The sequence below is a fragment of the Lagenorhynchus albirostris genome, chromosome 3, assembly GCF_949774975.1.
Source record: "Lagenorhynchus albirostris chromosome 3, mLagAlb1.1, whole genome shotgun sequence".
NCBI classification, from domain to species: Eukaryota; Metazoa; Chordata; class Mammalia; order Artiodactyla; family Delphinidae; genus Lagenorhynchus; species Lagenorhynchus albirostris.
This window is the reverse complement of record NC_083097.1, coordinates 154,212,395-154,231,452: the sequence shown is the minus strand read 5'-3', so window position 1 is coordinate 154,231,452 and position 19,058 is coordinate 154,212,395. Positions and strand designations below refer to the sequence as shown.

General features: G+C 53.3%; 1 protein-coding gene across 1 annotated transcript; it reads left to right on the top strand.

The window, feature by feature from the left end:
• The first annotated feature begins 6,895 nt into the window (after positions 1-6,895).
• SQSTM1 (sequestosome 1) lies at positions 6,896-19,052 on the top strand. Its single transcript, XM_060144408.1, has 8 exons — positions 6,896-7,142; positions 9,217-9,312; positions 10,166-10,395; positions 10,491-10,632; positions 11,435-11,515; positions 16,516-16,730; positions 16,993-17,188; positions 18,194-19,052. Exons 1-8 carry the CDS (start codon positions 6,938-6,940, stop codon positions 18,349-18,351), a joined length of 1,323 nt encoding a protein of 440 aa, XP_060000391.1. The 5' UTR covers positions 6,896-6,937; the 3' UTR covers positions 18,352-19,052.
• The last annotated feature ends 6 nt before the right edge of the window (positions 19,053-19,058 follow it).

The following is a 19,058-nucleotide window of genomic DNA, read 5'->3' as shown; positions in this document are numbered from 1 at the left end:
ATTGGGGCAAATTATGAACAATAAGATACAAAAAGGCCAAAACCCATCTGCCACTTCTGAGGTACCTGGAGCAAAAACAGGGTACCAGGCATGATCCCTGCACACAGCACCACCAAGGGAATGGGCAGACACCTAAGCCACCCCTCCAGAGTGACACACCAATCTGCCCCTACTGTCACCCCATTTAAGGAACCAGTTTGCACCCCCTCTCCCCCCTCCCCTGAGAGAGGGAGCAAGAGAACCTGTTACTTGTTTTCGCTCCTTTCTGCTGCAGCAGGAGTCCCAATAAAGCCTTGCCTGAATTTCTGGCCTAGCCTCTTATCAATTTCTATTGATTAAAGAGTCCATAAGCCCAGGTGTTAACAAGGGGACTAGGGAATGCAAAATCTAGGGGTGGGGAGGGGCTTTAGCCTCCTTCTCTCTCCAGAAGTCTTGTCTAAGGGAACCTCAGCTCCTCCTCTAGAACTGCAGTCTGAGGGTGGAAGAGTGTGGGTCCCTGGGGGTGAGGGGGCTGTGCCCTTCTCAGCAGCTGTGACCCATGCCCTGCGGACTTCTCCCTACCTGACATGCTTTTAACCAGGTCGCAGTGGCTGCCATCCTGCCAACTTTAGCACGTCCCCGAGAAGCTCAGGCTCTGTGGGCTCTCCAGTCCTCTACTCTCTCCTCTGCTCAGGGCCTGCCAGACAGTAACTACTGGGCGCCAGGCAGAGCGGCTGCTGAGGACCCTGCCTCAGCCGCCAGGGCCAGGGCACGCCTTCCCCTTGCCCAGTCGCTTCCGCGAAGCCCGGGCACAACCTTTTTTTTTTTTTTTTTTTTGGTACGCGGGCCTCTCACTGTTGTGGCCTCTCCCGTTGTGGAGCACAGGCGCCGGACGCGCAGCCGCAGCCGCCATGGCTCACGGGCCCAGCCGCTCCGCGGCATGTGGGATCCTCCTGGACCGGGGCACGAACCCGTGTCCCCTGCATCGGCAGGCGGACTCCCAACCACTGCGCCACCAGGGAAGCCCCGGGACACACCCTTTTGCCACCACGACAGGGCGACTGGAACAATGCAGCCCCACACGCGGCCCCCGCAGAGCCCGTGCTCGTGGCCCCTTCTTTTCGTGGGCAGGTCTGGTGGCTCCTGCGCGACGCGGCCGTCATGGGAAGGGGGCACCCGGGATACGGTTTTACAAGAGGTCCGAGGGGGACCGCGCCGCCGCCTCTCCAGAGAGGGTTACACGATAAGGAATACACGCTACGTCCAACACTCGCATGACCCCCACGCACCCCGCAAACGCTACCTGAGCTCCCTCAAATGCCAGGCGCGGGCACCCAGGCTGAGCAAAGGGGGTGCCCAGAGCCCGCGCCATTAGCAGAGGGCGCGCAGGGCCGTGGCGAGAGCCAGCCGCGGCCATGAGGCCGAGCGGCAAGAGAGAAGAGCGTGCTCGGGTCGTGTAGGGCCGGGGGCGGTGGCGACCGTTTAAGTACCCCTCCCAGAGAAGCACTGGTGGGTGCCGGGAGCCTGGCCGTAGGGGCCGTGCGCCAGGACTTCGGAGCACGAGAGAACGCCAGATAACTTTCCATAAAGTTTTCGACGGAGAGAGGAGGGAAAGGGCCCTGTGCCTGACCGGCAGCGGCCGCCCGTTCCATGTGATCCTAAACTCCCAACCAGGTCGGGAAAGCGGCTCCCGCCCCCCGGGCACCCTCTCACTGCTGGGCCTGGGTGTGACGCTCCTGGGAGACTGCTACGCTGACCTCTGCTGCCCCGAGCCCACCTGGGAGCCCCCGCACCTTCTCCCGCGCCTCCTCCTCCCCCTCTGCCTTGCGCTGTTGTCCACCTGTCCTGAAGGACCAGGCACCTCCGCGGGTCTCCGGCCCGCTGGGGGCACCAGTTCCCGGCAGGGGTCGCCGCGTGGTTTCCTCACAGCTCCTGTCCCCCTCACACCTCATGGCTCCTCCCTTGATTTTTCCAGAACCTTGCGCAGTCAGGCTGGTCCTCTGCTTTGGGGGCCCCGGGCCCTGTGCGCCCAGGGGTAGGTCTCCACCGACCGGAGAGGCCGGCAAGGGCCGGGGCTTTCGGATCCCAGTCGTGACCCTCGTCCGAGCCCCGCTACACCCCCCACCCCAGGCAGGGGCAGGCACGTTCTACTTAACTTCGTTAAGTGTCTTAGGGGGCCTGCGACCCGGCGGCCTGGCCAGACCACTTCTGACCAGCGGATCTGACGCATAGAGCGAGGTGTGCGCTCCCTATCGTGCGGGAAAACCGAAGCCCCTGCCGGCTTTTCAGTCAGGCAAGGACACCGCCCGGCGCCGGGAGCCCAAGGACACATGTTGGAGGGGAAGGCGCTGGCTGTCGGACACTGCCGGGGTCGGATCAGCCTTCCCCCAGGCTGCCCGCGGCGCCCCTCGCCCCCACCTTGGCCCGAACCCCGGCCGCTTTCGCTCCGGGTCGCAGGTTCCTTCCGGGCAGGCGCGCAGGGCAGAGGTCTCAACGGGAGAGGTCCCTGGCGCCGCCCGTCTGATCTCATGATTATTATTATTATTTTTTAAGATGTTGGGGGTAGGAGTTTTATTAATTAATTAATTTATTTTTGCTGTGTTGGGTCTTCGTTTCTGTGCGAGGGCTTTCTCTAGTTGTGTCAAGCGGGGGCCACTCTTCATCGCGGTGCGCGGGCCTCTCTTTTTGCCGAGCACAGGCTCCAGACGCGCAGGCTCAGTAGTTGTGGCCCACGGGCCCAGTTGCTCCGTGGCATGTGGGATCCGCCCAGACCAGGGCTCGAACCCGTGTCCCCTGCATTAGCAGGCAGACTCTTAACCACTGCGCCACCAGGGAAGCCCTCATGCTTCTTTTGATCTTGGGCGCCGAGCTTTCGGATACGTATTTACAAACGTGGCCCGGCATTGGGCCTCCCTTGGCCTCTCTTTCCCCGTTCAGCTTAGGTGAGAGCCGTCTCCACGGTCCCCTGCGCACAGCATGGTAACGTCCAACTCAGCCCGCGCCCCCTCGATGACCCCCGCAGGGCCTGTCGTGTCCCCCCTCCCGCTTCTAGTGCGAGCAGCCCAGCCCAGAAAGGCCAATCGTGCCCTCCAGCAGCCATGCAGGAGGGCCCCGGGGCTCCCAGGTAGCCCACAACTTGGCATTACCTAACTCTCCAACCATGTCTCCTCCGTAGCTTTATTTCCCCAGGACCACTGACTCTTTGAGCTCCTTTTCTTTCAGAAGACCCCCTTTCAGAAGGCCCTCGGCCTTCTGGGCTGGGCTGTGGGCTTTTGCAGGAAGGGCTAAAATGAGGTGATGTCCAGTGCCTGGGGATTTTCCTGAGGGGGTGCTCAGGGAAGGCCCCACTGAGAAGATGGCATTTAGGGTGGGAGGTTGCCACTGGAAGCAGCGACTGGAGGCAGTGGGGAAAGTGGTCCAGGCAAGGGGAGGAGCCAGGAAAAATTCACCAGGTGGAATGATTTGACTGGTTAGGAACCAAGGAGAGGGTGTGTGCCTTCTTCCTTAGGGAGAGGAAGAGGATAGCAGACAGGTCCTTGGGCAGTGTGTCCTGAAGGCACCCTACCCATGACACTGTTCCCCCATGGAGAAACAAACTCAAACCTTGGGCCTGGGGTTGGGGTGGGGAGAGGCTTGATCCCCTGTGATCTTCAATCTAAATGGTGGCCCAGAGCAGTTCAGCCTGTGACCTGTGGTGGCCTTGTCTCTGGCTGCCCCACCACCTACCTCTAGGCTTGGCTCCACACCCCAAAGAAAATAAACTAAAGGGAACTTCAGGAAACCATTGCCAAGGGATGGGATTGAGACAGGCTGGGACCTGTGACTCTTTGCTGCAGTGCTTGCACCTAGACAAACTTCTTTAGCAAGGAAACACAAAGAAACTATAAGGGACTAAAAATAACTGCTCACATATGCATTTGGGGCAAATTATGGACAACAAGATACAAAAAGACCAAAAAAACGCAACTGCCACTTCTGAAGAGCCGGGAGCAAAAACAGGGTGTTGGCAGCAAAAGCAGGGTACTGCACGTGCCCCCTACACGCACCACCACCAGAGGGGTGGGCACACCACCTAAGCCACCCCTCTGGCCTGGCCCCTGGACACGCCCCTACCCTCACCCCATATAAGAAACAAGCTCACTGTCCCCCACCCCCCAGACAGAGAGTGAGTAAGGAAACCTGTTATGTGTTTTTGCTACCCCCTGCTGCAGCAGGCGTCCCAAGAAAGGCTTGCCTGAATTTCTTGTCTGGCCTCTAGTCAATTTCTGTTGATTGGGGAAGGCCCAGAACCCTGGTGGGTATCAGGATTATTTTTGGAAGGGAGAACTGAGGAGGTGGTTACAACACACCAGAGAGCAATAAAAGCGGAAGGCTTTCCAGGCACCCCTGCTCCTCTCATCTTCCAGAACCTTTTGACTCAAGGTCTCTTCTGTGCTCCCCACTCTTTCACCTCAATCTTGGCTGCAGTCTCCTGCTTGACACCCCCCCTCCCAGCTGACACCCCCAAAGGCAATCAAACAACAACTAACACACCTAGGGGGCACCACCAGGGAACGGTGACTCAGATTGTCCCACTCCAGTTCCATTTCAAAGGTGAGGAAACTGAGAGGCTGGTCATTTGCCCAACAGTGGCAGGGCTGGTGGATAGTGGGTCTCCTGATTCAGGCACCAAGCTTTCCCATTGGCGGAGTATGCATGCTATGTCCTGGAGGGTAGGGAGGGGTGTCAGTGGGCAGGGAGCTCCCTGCAGCCCTGGGAGGGTAAGGAAATCAGATGTGGGTAGGAGGTCTTGGATCATAGGGACAGGGTCTGGTGGCCAGCTCCCTGCCACCCTGGCCTCTACTTGCTCTTTTGGCCCCTGCGTCCTGAAGAGACCCATGCAACAGCTCCTCATCTCGGCTGTCTGGCTGCCTGATGTCATTGAGATGGGTGTCAGCAAGGGAGCCGGGGATCCCCTGGTTATGACAGCTGGTCATGGGACGCTGACTCACTGCCGGCCAGACCACCTGACCACAAGCGCAGGCGGAGAGGGCCCTGCAAGGGAGTTCCCCAGCTGCAGCCTTGTTTACCTCTAGCAAGCCTTGGGGGAGGGCAGGAGGAGGGCAAGGCTCAGCAGTGGGGCATGCTGGGAAGGCCAGAACCTGGGCTCTCCAGGGGCAGGGGTCTCCCTGCTTCCCAGGGCCCCATTTCCTTCCAACCCCTTTCTCCCTGAGCTTTCCATCCCTCCCTGCAAACCCACCACGGTCCCAAACAGAGCCAAAAGGCAAGAAACCAAATGTGTTCCTAGGGTCGGCCTCCGTCTCAGCTGCCTGTTTAGACAGAGGCTGTGCCTGGAGTCCTTCCTGAAACCTGAGGTTCCCTAGAGCCACAGGGCTTTCCTTGTGCACACCCCACGCTCTCAGATGGGGATGATGTAGTTCTGGGGTCAGGAAGCTGGGCTCTTGGCCTGGCCTGCCCAGGGCTGAGTGGCTCCCAAGCTGCTGAGTCACACTGGGGCACCTGTGGGCCACTGCAGCCTCTGCCCAGTGGAGGCTGTTCCCTCTTTGTCCCCTGACCCTGTCTGTAGGGCAGCAGGCAGATAGGGTCACTTTCCCAGGCTTACAGCAGGGATGCAGAGAGAAGCCTGAGAGGGGACTGTCCTCTCTACAGGGCTGCTCTGGAGCTCTCTGCGAAGGACAAGCCACACCTGTGGACAGGTCCCTGCTGTGCTTCCACAACCAAGTCCCCCTTGCACCTGACTAACCAAATCCAACCTACTTTCCTGTGGTCTACAGGTTTCCCATCCCTTGAAGTTTTACCTGCTTCCACAAACCCTACCGTCAAAAAGCATGAATTTGACTCAGTAGGTTTGACTTTCTACTCACAGAACCGTATCTGGGAGGATTCATAGGGTGACATAACCTTCCTGCCTACCTTCTTCTAAGACACCCACCCGCAACAACTCCCTTCCCCCAGGCCATTTGAACAGGTCACTTTTGTCACATAAAGCCGGAGATGTCCAGCGCAGGAGGGAGGTGGGCAACAGAGGCCCAAAGCCTCTGTTTCTTGGTCCCTAGCTGGGGGCTGTTGAGCTAAGTACTGGGCTGCCCATGAGGCCAACATACCTGAGACCCCTCAGGCCCTTGGGCACCACCGGCTGACTAGTGGGTGTCCAGGCACCAATGTGGAGTCTCTTGGGCTGCAGTGAACACTTGGTGGCCACTGAGACTCCAGGAAGCCTTAGCAGGCCCTCCAGTCAGGTGGGGATGGGAAGATCCTGCGCCCTTCTGGCACCTCTCAACCCTACCCCCTATCAAACTGGGAGCTCCTCTGGTGCTCAGGCTTCAGTTGGGGGTCTGTCCCTCAACTCAGTAAGGGACAGTCATGGAGGATGCTGGGGATGGCGGAGTGGGCTGCCACCTGAAAAGCCGACGGCTTCGAATGGGGTCGGCTGCCAAGAGTGACAAGGTCAGGACAGCACCTCGGGAGCCAATTTGTTCTAGCTGGCGGTGCTCGCTGAGCGCCTAGGAACTTCCTGGCTTCCGGCCTCTGTTGTCCACCTCCCTCCTGCACTGGCCATCTCCGGGCGGCCTGGGCTCTGCTCTGCTGAGTCACGGTCAGGACCAGACCTGCGAGGGATCTGGGGCGGGACCCTGGCCGGTCCCTTTCCCTAGGTGCAGAGGCGAGCGCCAGACCGAGATGTCGGACTGCGGGGCCGGCCTCTTGGGGTCCCTGATGCATTACGGGCAATGAGGAAAGGGGGCGGCAATGAGGGGGCCCAGCGGCGAGGAGGCTGTAGTGAGTCTGGGGCTCCAGCAGGGTGGCTCGCGCGCGACGGCCTGGCGACAAGAACTGGACCGGGCGCGCTCAGACCCCGCCCCCAGGAAGTGGGGAGGGCGGAGCTCCCAGAGTGCCCTACAAAAGCCGCACGCCTGAGCGGTTCCCCAACGGCTCTACTCCTGCTTCCCAACCGGCGGCGATGGCGTCGCTCACCGTGAAGGCCTACCTTCTGGGCAAGGAGGACGCAGCCCGCGAGATCCGCCGCTTCAGCTTCTGTTTTAGCGCGGAGCCCGAAGCGGAAGCTGAGTCCACAGCTGGCCCGCGGCCCTGCGAGCGGCTGCTGAGCCGGGTGGCCGCCCTGTTCCCCGTACTACGGCCCGGCGGCTTCCAGGCTCACTACCGCGGTGAGCGGCCGGGCGCCCTAAGGCAGCGGCGCGGGGTCGTGACGCAGTCCTGCCCTGCTGGCGGGGTGGCTGTCTCTTCTTTCTCGTCGGGCCTAGTGGCGTCTGCGGGGGTTTGCTCTGGCTGCTCGCTGGGTGGACGGCGGCCCGCGTGGGTCCCTAGTTAGGCTTCGGGTGCCATCCTGGTGACGAGGAGTGGTGACTACAGCCGGCCCTAGTAGGGTCAGGCGCTGCCAGGCTCTCCGGGCGGACCTCAGGCCTGGCGGCGTAAGAGACCTCCTCCCCCACCCCCGCCCCCGCCCCCGCCCGCCATGATGTTGCAGATCTTGGCGAAGGCGCACCGGGGCGTCCTCACCGGCTCGCGAGCAGGCACAGGGTGGTCAGAGGGGCACTCAGGTTACAGTGACATCTTGTTGCTGCCGAGTCTGGGCCTGCTGGTGCCAGGGGGGGGTTGTGATAATAACCCGGAAGAGCCTGGGCCGGCAGACTAGGAGGAAGGGCTGGCTGGGGAGGAGGACTCAGCTATGCGGCCTGGCCCGCGAGTTCCGGGCCGGCGGCTGGGAGGGGAGATCGGGGACGGACCACAGAACGCCCAAGACCAGGCGGAGTCCAGACGTTATCCCATTGGCAGTGGATAGAGGGACCAGATGAAAACGTTCTTGAGAAGTGTTGGTGTAGGGACAGAGCCCAGGAGCCAGCTCAGTTTCTAGCTGCGCTGGCAAGACTGGTGGCTGCTGGGGGTGGGGTTGGGGGAGGTGGTTGTGACTGGGACGGAGGCGGGCCTGCCGGTAGGTGGGTCCGTGCTAGGACCTTCCTCAGGACTGCTGCCATCTTGCCAGGGCCCCAAATTTTAAAATTTATTTTCAGAGTAGATCGTTGTTTATTTATTTTTAAAACTTTTACTGGAGTGTAGTTGCTTTACAATGTTGTGTTAGTTTCTGCTGTACAGCAAAGTAAACCAGGCATACATACACATATATCCCCTCTTTTTTGGATTTCTTCCACCTTTTTTTAAAATAACAGTTTTATTGAGCTACAGTTCACATACTATAGAATTCATCCATTTAAAGTGTACAGTTTTTGGCATATTTACAGATTTGTGCAGCCGTTATCACAGTCATCTTGGAACCTTTCCATCACCTTATAAAGAAACTCTGCACTTTAGCTATCCTCCCATCCCCCATCATCCCATACCCCCAGCCCTAAACTACCACTAATCTACTTGTTTATGGATTTCCCTATTCTGAACATTTCCTGTAAAAATATGTAGTCTATTGCAACTGGCTTCTTTTACTTAGCATAATGTTTTCAAGGTTCACCTATGTTGTAGTATGTATCAGTATTTCATTCCTTTTTGGGGCTGGGAAAGTTTCAATTTTATGAACACAGCACATTTTGTTGAGCTGTGTATTAGTTGATGGACATTTGGGTTGTTTCTACCTTTTGACACAGCCCCTGTTTTTATGGTAGATGTTGCATCGGGTGACCCATAGACCTGAACCAGCCTGCAGATGTATGGTGTGGTTTGTCTTGCATGGTGATCCTTTAAACCATTTGAGCCAACATCTAAAAACTAGAGACTACATATAAATACGTAATTTTAGCTTTGTTGGGGGAGGAAGCAGGCAGATGCATTCTACTTTACTCTCCTAAGACACAAGAGATCCAAGGCCTTTGGAGGTGCTGGACCCCTGACGAGCAGGTCACAGATGGGGATCTCCCACAGTTGATGGGGGGCTGGGTCTGGTTGGATGTGGATGGAGACAGCACCTTTCTGACGGGGCAGCTAGTGCAGAGGCAGAGTGGCAGGTGGCCAGGTGCTACCATTGCTGCGTCTGCACACACGTACTCTGCCTCTCATTTGCGCCCCGGGTCCAGGTTGGAGTACTTACTCTCCAGGCAGTGGCAGAGTGAATGGGCAGTTTGGCCTCAGCCCTACTTTCCCCTGGCTCAGACAAGTGGGCTTCAGTTTATAGCCCTGTAAGTGCCCCTTTTGCACTGGCCTCAGCCCTTTTCAGCAGCTTGTGTCCAACTGAGAAGCCCTGGGTGCTCACTTGCTGTCTTTTAAACAATCTAGATGAGGACGGGGACTTGGTTGCCTTTTCCAGTGACGAGGAACTGAAGATGGCGATGTCATATGTGAAGGATGACATCTTCCGTATTTACATTAAAGGTAAGGGGCAGCCTGAAGCCAGGTGTTCCTGCTGAGTACAACTGGCTTGAGGTTATGGAGACGTTCCCCTAAAGAAGGGGAGAGGAGACTGAAGGCTGTTTAAGACAGGGCCATAGTCATCGCTGTGCTTGGCCTGAAAAAGGAGTATATGCCCACCACAGGGGGTGAGGTCGGAGGGTCTCTGGGTTCACTTTAAAAAAATATATATATATATATAATAAATTTAAAAAAATAATTTATTTTTCATTTTGGTTGCATTGGGTCTTCGTTGCTGTGCGCAGGCTTTCTCTTGTTGTAGCGACAGGGGCTGCTCTTTGTTGCGGTGCGTTGGCTTCTCTTGTTGCAGAGCACTGGCTCTAGACATGCGGGCTTCAGTCGTTGTGGCTCGTGGGCTCTAGCGCGCAGGCTCAGTAGTTGTGGCACACGGGCTTAGTTGCTCCATGGCATGTGGGATCTTCCCGGACCAGGGCTTGAATCCGTGTCCCCTGCATTGGCCAGTCGATTCTTAACCACTGCGCCACCAGGGAAGTCCCTGGGTTCACTCTTGATTGTGCCCACGAGCTGAGGGTTTATTTTAGTGCGGGGGCAAGGCCAAAGCCATGCAGACACAACTCTCTGTTGCTTTGCTCTTGCCAGGGTCACTCATCCCCAGGTCACAGGCGCAGGGATTGAGAACCTCCTAGCAGGCTCTGAGGTTGTGTTGTTGTTGTCACTTGAGTAAGTGAATTCGCCTGGATTCGGTGTCTGAAGGGTGGCATGAGGGACCTGCTGACTGTGATGGCCCCATAGTGCTGACAAGCAGGAGTCTTCTGTGGCTCACAAAGAGTGTCATGGCTTTCTGCCCTGCCTGCAGAGAAGAAGGAGTGCCGGCGGGACCACCGACCCCCGTGTGCTCAGGAGGTGCCCCGAAACATGGTGCACCCCAACGTTATCTGTGATGGTTGCAACGGGCCAGTGGTGGGGACCCGCTACAAGTGCAGCGTCTGTCCTGACTACGATCTATGCTCTGTCTGCGAGGGGAAGGGCATGCACAGGGAGCACAGCAAGCTTGCCTTCCCCAGCCCCTTCGGGCGCCCTTCTGAGGTGAGTGGGGACTCCCTGTGGGCTCGGGATGGGTGCAGGGTGGCAGGAGCCCCCTGACCTGGCACCACCCTGCCCCTCTGTCTACCCCTCCCCAGGGCTTCTCTCACAGCCGCTGGCTGCGGAAGCTGAAACACGGGCACTTTGGGTGGCCTGGCTGGGAGATGGGCCCACCGGGGAACTGGAGCCCACGTCCTCCTCGAGCGGGGGATGCCCACCCTGGCCCTGCTGCAGAATCAGGTGAGGCTGTGTCTGCTGGCCTCTGAAGGGCGAGATGTGAGGGCTGGCAGAGCTGGAGGGCCTTCCCTGTGTCCTGAAATCCTGTGTGCCTATGGCTGGGTTGGGCACTTCATGGCCATTCCTGGCATTTAATCCTCACAAAACCCAGCAAAGTGTGGAGCATTATCTCCATTGTACAGGTGGGAAAACTGAGGCGCCTAAGTGCCCAAGGCCACTAATGCATCTGCCCTTGCCCACCTCCTCATGCTGCCCTCTGAGGTGGTCCTCACATATAGACGGGAGGCCCCCTCCAGCACCTGCATCTCTGCAGTGTACTCCCTTCTCTTTTATGCTAGCTGTCAGGAAAGTCAGAGCCAAATTTGCACGAGTCTTTTAAAACAGTCCCCAAGTCAAAAACTTACATATAGCTTGCATTCTGAACTTTTGGATTCTGGTTTTATTCTGATGTTATTAATCTTACTGTGTCCTTTGATTCACTTTATCTTTAGAGACAAAAATGGGGATGTTTGATTCGAGTAAATAATATTTTATATTGTATGTACTGAGCCCCCTGCGGAGTACCTAGGCACCAGGAACACAGATGAAGGGGGAGCAGAAGGGGAAGTGGTTTGAAGGACGAAGGGGCCCAGGAGGTGGCCTAGAGAGGGAGGGAGAGAGGGAAGCACTGGAGTGTAGGCTGCTGGGACAAGGCCCCGGGGGGAGGGCTCCTGGGATGAAGGTGACAGGACTGCAACAGGTATCAGTCATTGAGAGACATGCTTTGAATTAAGTGTATCTTTGTTTTTGTTTTTTAAAATCAAAGCTTCTGGTCCATCGGAGGATCCCAGTGTGAATTTCCTCAAGAATGTAGGGGAGAGTGTGGCAGCTGCCCTCAGCCCTCTGGGTAAGTGGTTGCCTTGTCCGTCCTTTGATATCAGCAGAGCATTTTGGTAACCAGTGTGTAGGTGGCTGTTTTGTGGCTTTCACTTGGGATACTGCAGAGGAGCGGCAGTTGATGTGTGCTTGAGACCAGTAAAGATTTGTTGCCACATATCAAACTTTGCCAAGTGCTGCACCACAGGCCACTTGAAGTTGCATTCCCTGACAGATTCTTGAGCTTTCCACATGGAGTGTGGAATCAGCCAACGTTGGTTGGAGTAATCCCACTAGGGAGGGTGACCAGGCTCAGTTGCAGGGCTGGCCTGTCATCTTCTGCCTGTTTGTCCTTTGGGAGAAGACCAGTCTGTATTTCTCCTAGTGTGAGTCTTGGGGTTTCTTCAAGGACTTGGGTGAGTAGTTAGTTGAGACGCCATATTGCCTTTCCTCCCTTTTTGCAACCCCCAACCTTTCCTGGCGCTTCCTGAGTGCTGGTCTTGTGCCGGTGCCGGAGAGAAAGGAGTAAGGGAGGAAGGTTCTCTGTGTGCTGCCAGGTTCCCAGTGCGCAGGCCCAGAGTAGGTGTCTGGGTGGATGAGCCTCCATAGTGTGCCCGGCCTGAGGCCAAAAGCTCCAAGAATTTAGAAAGCACTTGCTGTGTTTTGGCAGCAAGAATCAGTTGATGAAGGTGATTATGATGAATCCATGATCTTGGACTAGAAGAGAGCTCATCTTTGTGACTGCAGCGGCAGAAAGTGCCCACCTGGTCTGTCTAAAAGTTGTGTCCATGTCTGAAAGAATGCTGTAGGAGGGTGCCCAACCCCACCCGCCATCCACCTTGTGGCTCACAGAGCATGACTGCCATTGCTTCCAAACTGAGACCATTTCTGTTCACACTCATTGAAGTAGCTTTGAAGCAACAGTGACATCTTGGTATTGCTGCTACATGAAATAGCTCAATTCACACATGGTTTCTGTACTGGAGTTAAAGGTTCTTGAGAGAGTGAGGAAAAAGAATTGCTATATTTAATGCTTTCTAAGGAGGGTAACAGTGGAGTAGTGATGAAATAATTGGGAGATAGGTTATCCCTAAACCCTGCCACTCACTTAAGACATAAGTGAAAGACATAGTAGAATTTTAAGAAATTCCAACTAATGGGTTGCTACTTAGGGGCCATGGGAAGTTTTTCTCTGGAAGATAGTAAATGGACAGTGGTTCTGGCTGAGTATCAGAATCACCAACAAAGGGTTGGGGTTTTTTTTTTGTTTTTTGGTATATAATTTGGTGTATGGAAACTATTAAAACTATTCTGAAGAACAAAGTTTTTCACTAAAAGAATGAATGAGATGACCTGGGAAGTCACAATACCAAGTCTAGGTTCAGGCAGGGGACTTTAAAAGAGTGCGGAGTCCCAGGTCCCTTGATTCGGTAAGTGGGTCTTGGGTAGGGCCTGGGGTCTGTGTGTTCTGAAGGCTTCCCAGGAGACTCTGCGTTATGCTTGCTCTCCATCCCGAGACCCATCTGAGCTTGTGAAGTGTTTCAGAACTTGACCTGGATTCCCCACTCAGGACACAAGTGCTCAGAGGTCTTTTGGGATAAGGATTAAGGCCTTTTCAGATCTTTCGAAGTGGATGGAGTTGGTTTCTACTAACTAGGGAGGAGCCTGGAACCCTACAATACAAGAAAAGTTTCAGTAAAATATGCTTTTGAGCAATTTCCATTGACAAGAGCCATTCGAGGAATGGGTTAAACTCTTGTTGGAGTTATGGGCATTTTCCTTTCTTATGAGGAACTAACAGGATGACTTACTCTGCTAACTGCCCACAAAGGGACCATTTGTTCCCAGAGCATGGGCCCAGAGGGGATGTAACCATTGACGCCTCCCAGAGGGCAATGGGTGCAGAGAGTCAGTGGCTTTAAAGTGCAAACCTGAGGCCTTTTTTTGGTAGGTGCTGTGAGAGCCAGCTGAGCAACACTGTGAGGCCCAGGGTGGAGGTCGCAGTCACCGACACCTAGGATGTAAAATAGCAGGGCCTTCCTCGTCATGGGGTCTTCCATAAATGCCCCCACACAGAGGCTTTGGGGACAGCATGGCAGAGACTGGTACAGTCTTGTAAGCCCTGAAGTCTCAAGATTATCATTAAGTTGGCGAAACCCTAGTTCAAAAATCTCAATGATCCATTTACAGAAGCGTCACATCATTCACCCATTTAGAAAAGTGAGAAAGTATATGGGTATTCATTGTACTGTTCTTCCAGCTTTTCTGACTGCTTGAACCTTTTCCTAATGAAAAGCTGTGGGGGAAATGGAAGAAGAAGAACAATTTAAATTTTGCAGATGGGGCACCAGTAGCTAAGCCTGCTTTCATCTCTGCTTGCTCCTCAAACTCCACTAAAATAATAGTGAAGGGATTAAACAAAAAAATATAAAGCATCATAGATAAAGAACACGAGAAAAAAGTAATAGAGGACAAGATAAAATGAAGTTATCAAACTTTGGAAGATGGGAAGTGGATGGAGGACAGTAACCAACAGAGTGGAGGCATCAGAAACCTATGCACCTGCATAGAGATGCCACTGAGAAGCAAGACTGGCTGTGCAGGGACCAGAGAAGGCCAGGGAACCAGGGGAGGGGTTGAAGACGCCTATTAAGGATCATGTAGAGACTTCAAAGTCCCAGTCAGCCAGATGCTGGCCCTTGCCAACCCTTGCAGGAGACCTGGTGTTTAATTTAATTGCTGGAGCACTTGACCCAGGGAAGCTTCAGAGGTGGGAACACTAGGGACACAGGGCAGGGTGAGGCACCAGCCTGAAACTGGGCATCATGAATGAGAGAGTCCAGCAGAAGCTGGGGAGTCCCTGCTCAGGAGAGGCTGAATGCACCAGAGGAGCATCTGACAGCTCTGCCACCTAGGATCCCATTACCTGGCTGGGCACCCTGTCAGCCTGCAGTTGGAAGATAATGACGGCCCTGGCCCCATGGAGAGTGCTTCCCATCATCTTTTCCTTAGTGCCTCGTTAGGATCAGACAGCTATGGATCACCAACAGTTTGGGGAAAACCTCCATGCACGGGAAAGAAGGAACTTGAGGAAGGACTTAATAGGGAAGAGAATGGTAACATCCTCAGTGAGATACAAAAAAGTTTGTATCCATGAAAAACAGGATACCATAAAAATGATAACATAAAGGAACAGAATAAGAATGCTCTTGGAAATTTAAAAAAAATAGAAAAAAGACAACTTCAAAAGAAGTCTCAGATTTTAAGATCATCTCAAGGAAATATTCTAGAAGCAAAACAAATAGAGGCAGAAGGAGAGAAAAGATGGGATAATTTGAGGATTAATCCTGGAGGTCCAATATAGGATGAAGGAATTCCAGAAAGAGAACAGAGTATACTGTAGGGAGGAAGTGAACAAAGAATACAAGACAGTCTCTTGCCACTAAGGACATTAACCTCTGGATCGAAAGGGACGCCAAATGCCTTGGACAATGACTAAAAAAAGACCCCACACCAAAGGTTATTGTCAAGTGTCAGAACCCTTGGGATAGAGACTCTGGAAACTCTCCAGGTTGCTATAAAAGCTTGGGAATTCAAGGAGCACAGCAAGAGCTGGCAGACAAGTGACTTCAAAAGGCTCATCTAAAGTGGTTTTTCAACCTCGAATTCTGTACCCAACTAAAATGATCGTGTGGGAGCAGAACAAAGTTGTCAGGAATGCAAGGGTCTTAATCATCTTACCTGGGCTTGAACTCCCTTTCTCTGGCCAAAATGAAGAAATAAGCCCAGAATGAAGAAAGAGGTGCTTGAAAATGGTACCCAACACATGAAAGAGTGACAAGAGGAGTCGCCAGGATGGAAGGAAAGGTGTAGCTGTGCCTCTGGCCCCAGAGTTGCCTGTCCAGGCTGGAGCTGGAAGCTCCATGCCCGCCAGGGGTGGTCTCCAGGGAAAAAAACAGAACGGATGCGGCATCTGATACACTTAACCTGTGTTGTAGAAAACACTATAGAGAAGCTGTGGGAGAATAAGGGGGAAGTTAGCAAGTGAAAAGGAGGACATCGTTACTGCTACAGAAACAGACTGTAGAGTAAATAAGGCCAGTACTTGGCCCAGCAAACAACAGTATTTATGTAGTGGCACTAATGTAAACACTGAATGCTGTTTTTACCAAAACTTGAGTTTGTGAAAGGATAGGGGAAGGGGTGGTAAAGTGTTGATCTTCCAGAGTAAGAAATAAGCAGTAAACTTGAGCAGTCAAGAAAGAAAGAGCATTTGTGGGTTGACAGCTGTCTCTGGGGAGTGGGCCAGGCTGTGTGGCGGGGGGCAGGGAATCTTCTATAGAAGACTGTAGTCTTTTTTTAAAATTTTATTGAAGTGTAGTTGATTTACAATGTTGTGTTAATTTCTGCTGTATAGCAAAGTGACTCAGTAATACATATATATATTCTTTTTCATATTCTTTTCTATTATGGTTTATCACAGGATATTGAATATGGTTCCATGTGTTATACAGTAGGACCTTGTTGTTTATCCATTCTATAGTCTTTTAAAATTGTTTGACTCTAAGCTATGGGCATGCCCTTTGAGAAATTAAAAATAATTAAAAACATAGCCCTGGTGATTGTCCCCTCCCTTCCCCTCAGTGAGCATGTGCCCCAGAGTGTGAGAGACTGGAGGTAGACACGCCAGCCAGTGCTTGCAGCCTCATGGGCCTTGCACAGACCTTGCACGGGCTGTCTGCCTGCCTGCCTAAACAAAATCCGTGTGTTCAGTGTGCATGTTTTTCACATCGCTAGGCCCCTGCACACAAGTGCGATGCTTTATGTGGTCCTCACCACTGTGGCACAGGTGGTACTGGCCACACGTGGTATTTGGCTCTCACCCTGTTCCAAGGGCCTGGCCCTGCCTGCTGTGCAGCCGCTGTCCTACATGGTTAGGGGAAAACGAGGTCTGTTTATGGACTTTCTGGCTCTGAAGCTCACCTGGGATGCTAGCTATTAATCAAGTTTTGTTTTCTCCTTGGCTTCCAGGCATTGAAGTCGATATTGATGTGGAACATGGAGGAAAGAGAAGCCGCCTGACACCCACCTCCCCAGGCAGCTCCACCCCAGAGGAGAAGTGTAGCTCTCAGACAAGCAGCTGCTGTTCCAACCCCAGCAAGCCAGACGGGGACGTGGAAGGCATGGCACAGTCTCTGGTGGAGCAAGTGAACAAGATCGCCCTGGAGTCAGGGGGTCAGCCTGAGGCAAGCACCCTCCCACGCCATCCCCAGGTTGTGGCCACCCAGAGCTTATCCCAGCACCCCAGGCACAGCCCTTCCCTGGCACTCACACAGCCAGAGGGACCCATTTCCGTTGCAGAGTGTCGGTGGCATTTAAGTTGTTCTGTGAACCCTCCGCTAGAACTTTGTAAAGCAAAAGCCTCTTGCTAGTCCTCCATGCCCTGACTCTCCCAGGCTGTGGTCAGGTGGCCTGTTGTCCTTGTGCTCATGGGGGGTTTTGTTCCAGGAACAGATGGAGTCTGATAACTGTTCAGGAGGAGATGATGACTGGACTCATTTGTCTTCAAAAGAGGTGGACCCGTCTACAGGTGAACTCCAGTCTTTACAGATGCCTGAATCTGAAGGGCCAAGCTCTCTGGACCCTTCCCAGGAAGGACCCACAGGGCTGAAGGAAGCTGCACTGTACCCACATCTGCCACCAGGCAAGAGATTTCAAGTATTTTGTATTTCTGTCTTTTCTGTTCAGAGCATCCTATCACTTGCTTTTTGCAACACAGAAAGACATCATGTTCTGTACTGCATGGCTTGTCTGTTGACGTAAGAGAAAATTGGGAGTTGGTTTTGTCCTCTGTGTCTATACTGAGCCTTAGTAAGCTCAGCTTTCTAAAACTTAACATCCAGACCCAGAATTACGAAGGCAGATGTGATGTGGTGGCGGCGCTGGCTTTGGCACTACTAAAAGTGGACTCGGGGTCCATCTTCACTGTTTCCTCATGGAAAGTGCTGACCTTGGAGCAGGGGTCCTAGCCAAGGCTCCGGTAGGAGCCAGGCAGGAAGCCACCGTGTAAAGTAGGTGGCGTGGAAGCAGCATGATCGGGTGGAGAGTGTGCCAGCCTGGAGAACTCACACTGAATAAAAGAGGCCACTCACACCCTGCTCTGGTTCATCACTGTCACATGGCAATGACTTTTAAAACAGTATTCAAGTGGAAATCCATTCTATGGGCCAAATTTAGCCCTTGGGCTACCAGTATTTATCTTCTCTGCCTTAAAGCAGGGAGTGGCAAACTATGTCCTATGTGCCAAGAATGATTTTTTCATTTTTATAATGGTTGGAAAAAAGTCAAGATGGGAAAATTAGATGAAATTTAAATTTGTGTTCATAAATGTAAGTTTTACTGGAACACAGCCATGATCATTTGTTTACATTTTGTTTGGCTGCTTTTATGCTTGTAACAGCAGAGTTGAGTAGTTGTGACAGGGACAAATAGCCTGCAAAGCAGCTTAAAATATTTATTCTCTGACCTTGTATAGAAAAAGGTTGCCAGTTCCTGCCTTGGAGGGTCCCTGTGAGGGTTAAGACCTTGTAAAAGGGCCAGGCCCTGCAGGCCCTGGGTACTTGCTGGCTGGACAGGATGCTGCCACATAACAGGTCACATTTGGGGCCCAGTGACTCTTCCTTATGGCTGTCATTACTCTCTCTGGCAGAAGCTGACCCCCGGCTGATTGAGTCCCTCTCCCAGATGCTATCCATGGGGTTCTCTGATGAAGGCGGCTGGCTCACCAGGCTCCTACAGACCAAGGATTATGACATCGGGGCTGCCCTAGACACCATCCAGTATTCAAAACACCCACCGCCGTTGTGACAAAGTCTGCTCACCCATTCTGTGTCCCTTTTCTTCTCTCATAGTTGTGTTAAGCTAGTATAGAACCCCAGTGCCTCTGTAAGGGCCAGTTTCTCTGCATTCTTCTTCCAGAATCTGGGGGGTGGGGACGCACAAAGCCATTTAGGGCAGTAGAACAAGTGACACGGGGTAATTCCAACCAGCTTCCTGTGGGCGCCTGCCTCCTTGCAGCCGGGGGTGCCCCCCTGGGGCAGAGTGAGAGACTCCTTGCTGGGGAGGACGCGGAGGCCACACTGCATCATATTCCCACTCTCTCCCTGCAGGATTACACCAGCAGTCCAGAATAGATCTTGCCTAATGGCCTTCTGCTTTTTTGCTTTTTTTAAAATGACTATAGTATACTGACGTGTAACTGATTTTCTGCTAGAAATCTGATATACTCTGAATTTGGCTAGAGTATAGCCAACATTCTGTTGGGGCGGATGAGGCTGGGCTGTAGTGATTACTAGAGGGTAGGACAGCTCAGGACTTTGGCTAAACATCTGGGAATAAAGAAGGGCTCACAGGGGAACTGATGTTGTTCACTGAGTACTGCCTGTTTCACAACTACTGTAATTCTCTCATTTCCCAATGTGTCAACTGCTTTTAAAGTAAGAAAATCGCTTTGTAGCCATTCTATTTGTAAACAATCTTAATTAAATGGTATAAGCACTTTAATCAGAGATGGT

Coding starts and splice junctions, on each gene's coding strand:
- SQSTM1 (XM_060144408.1), top strand. CDS start 6,938: ATGGCGTCGCTCACCGTGAAGGCCTACCTTCTGGGCAAGGAGGACGCA. Junction 10,633..11,434: donor TGGCCCTGCTGCAGAATCAG/GTGAGGCTGTGT, acceptor TTAAAATCAAAG/CTTCTGGTCCATCGGAGGAT. Junction 17,189..18,193: donor GTACCCACATCTGCCACCAG/GCAAGAGATTTC, acceptor TCTCTCTGGCAG/AAGCTGACCCCCGGCTGATT.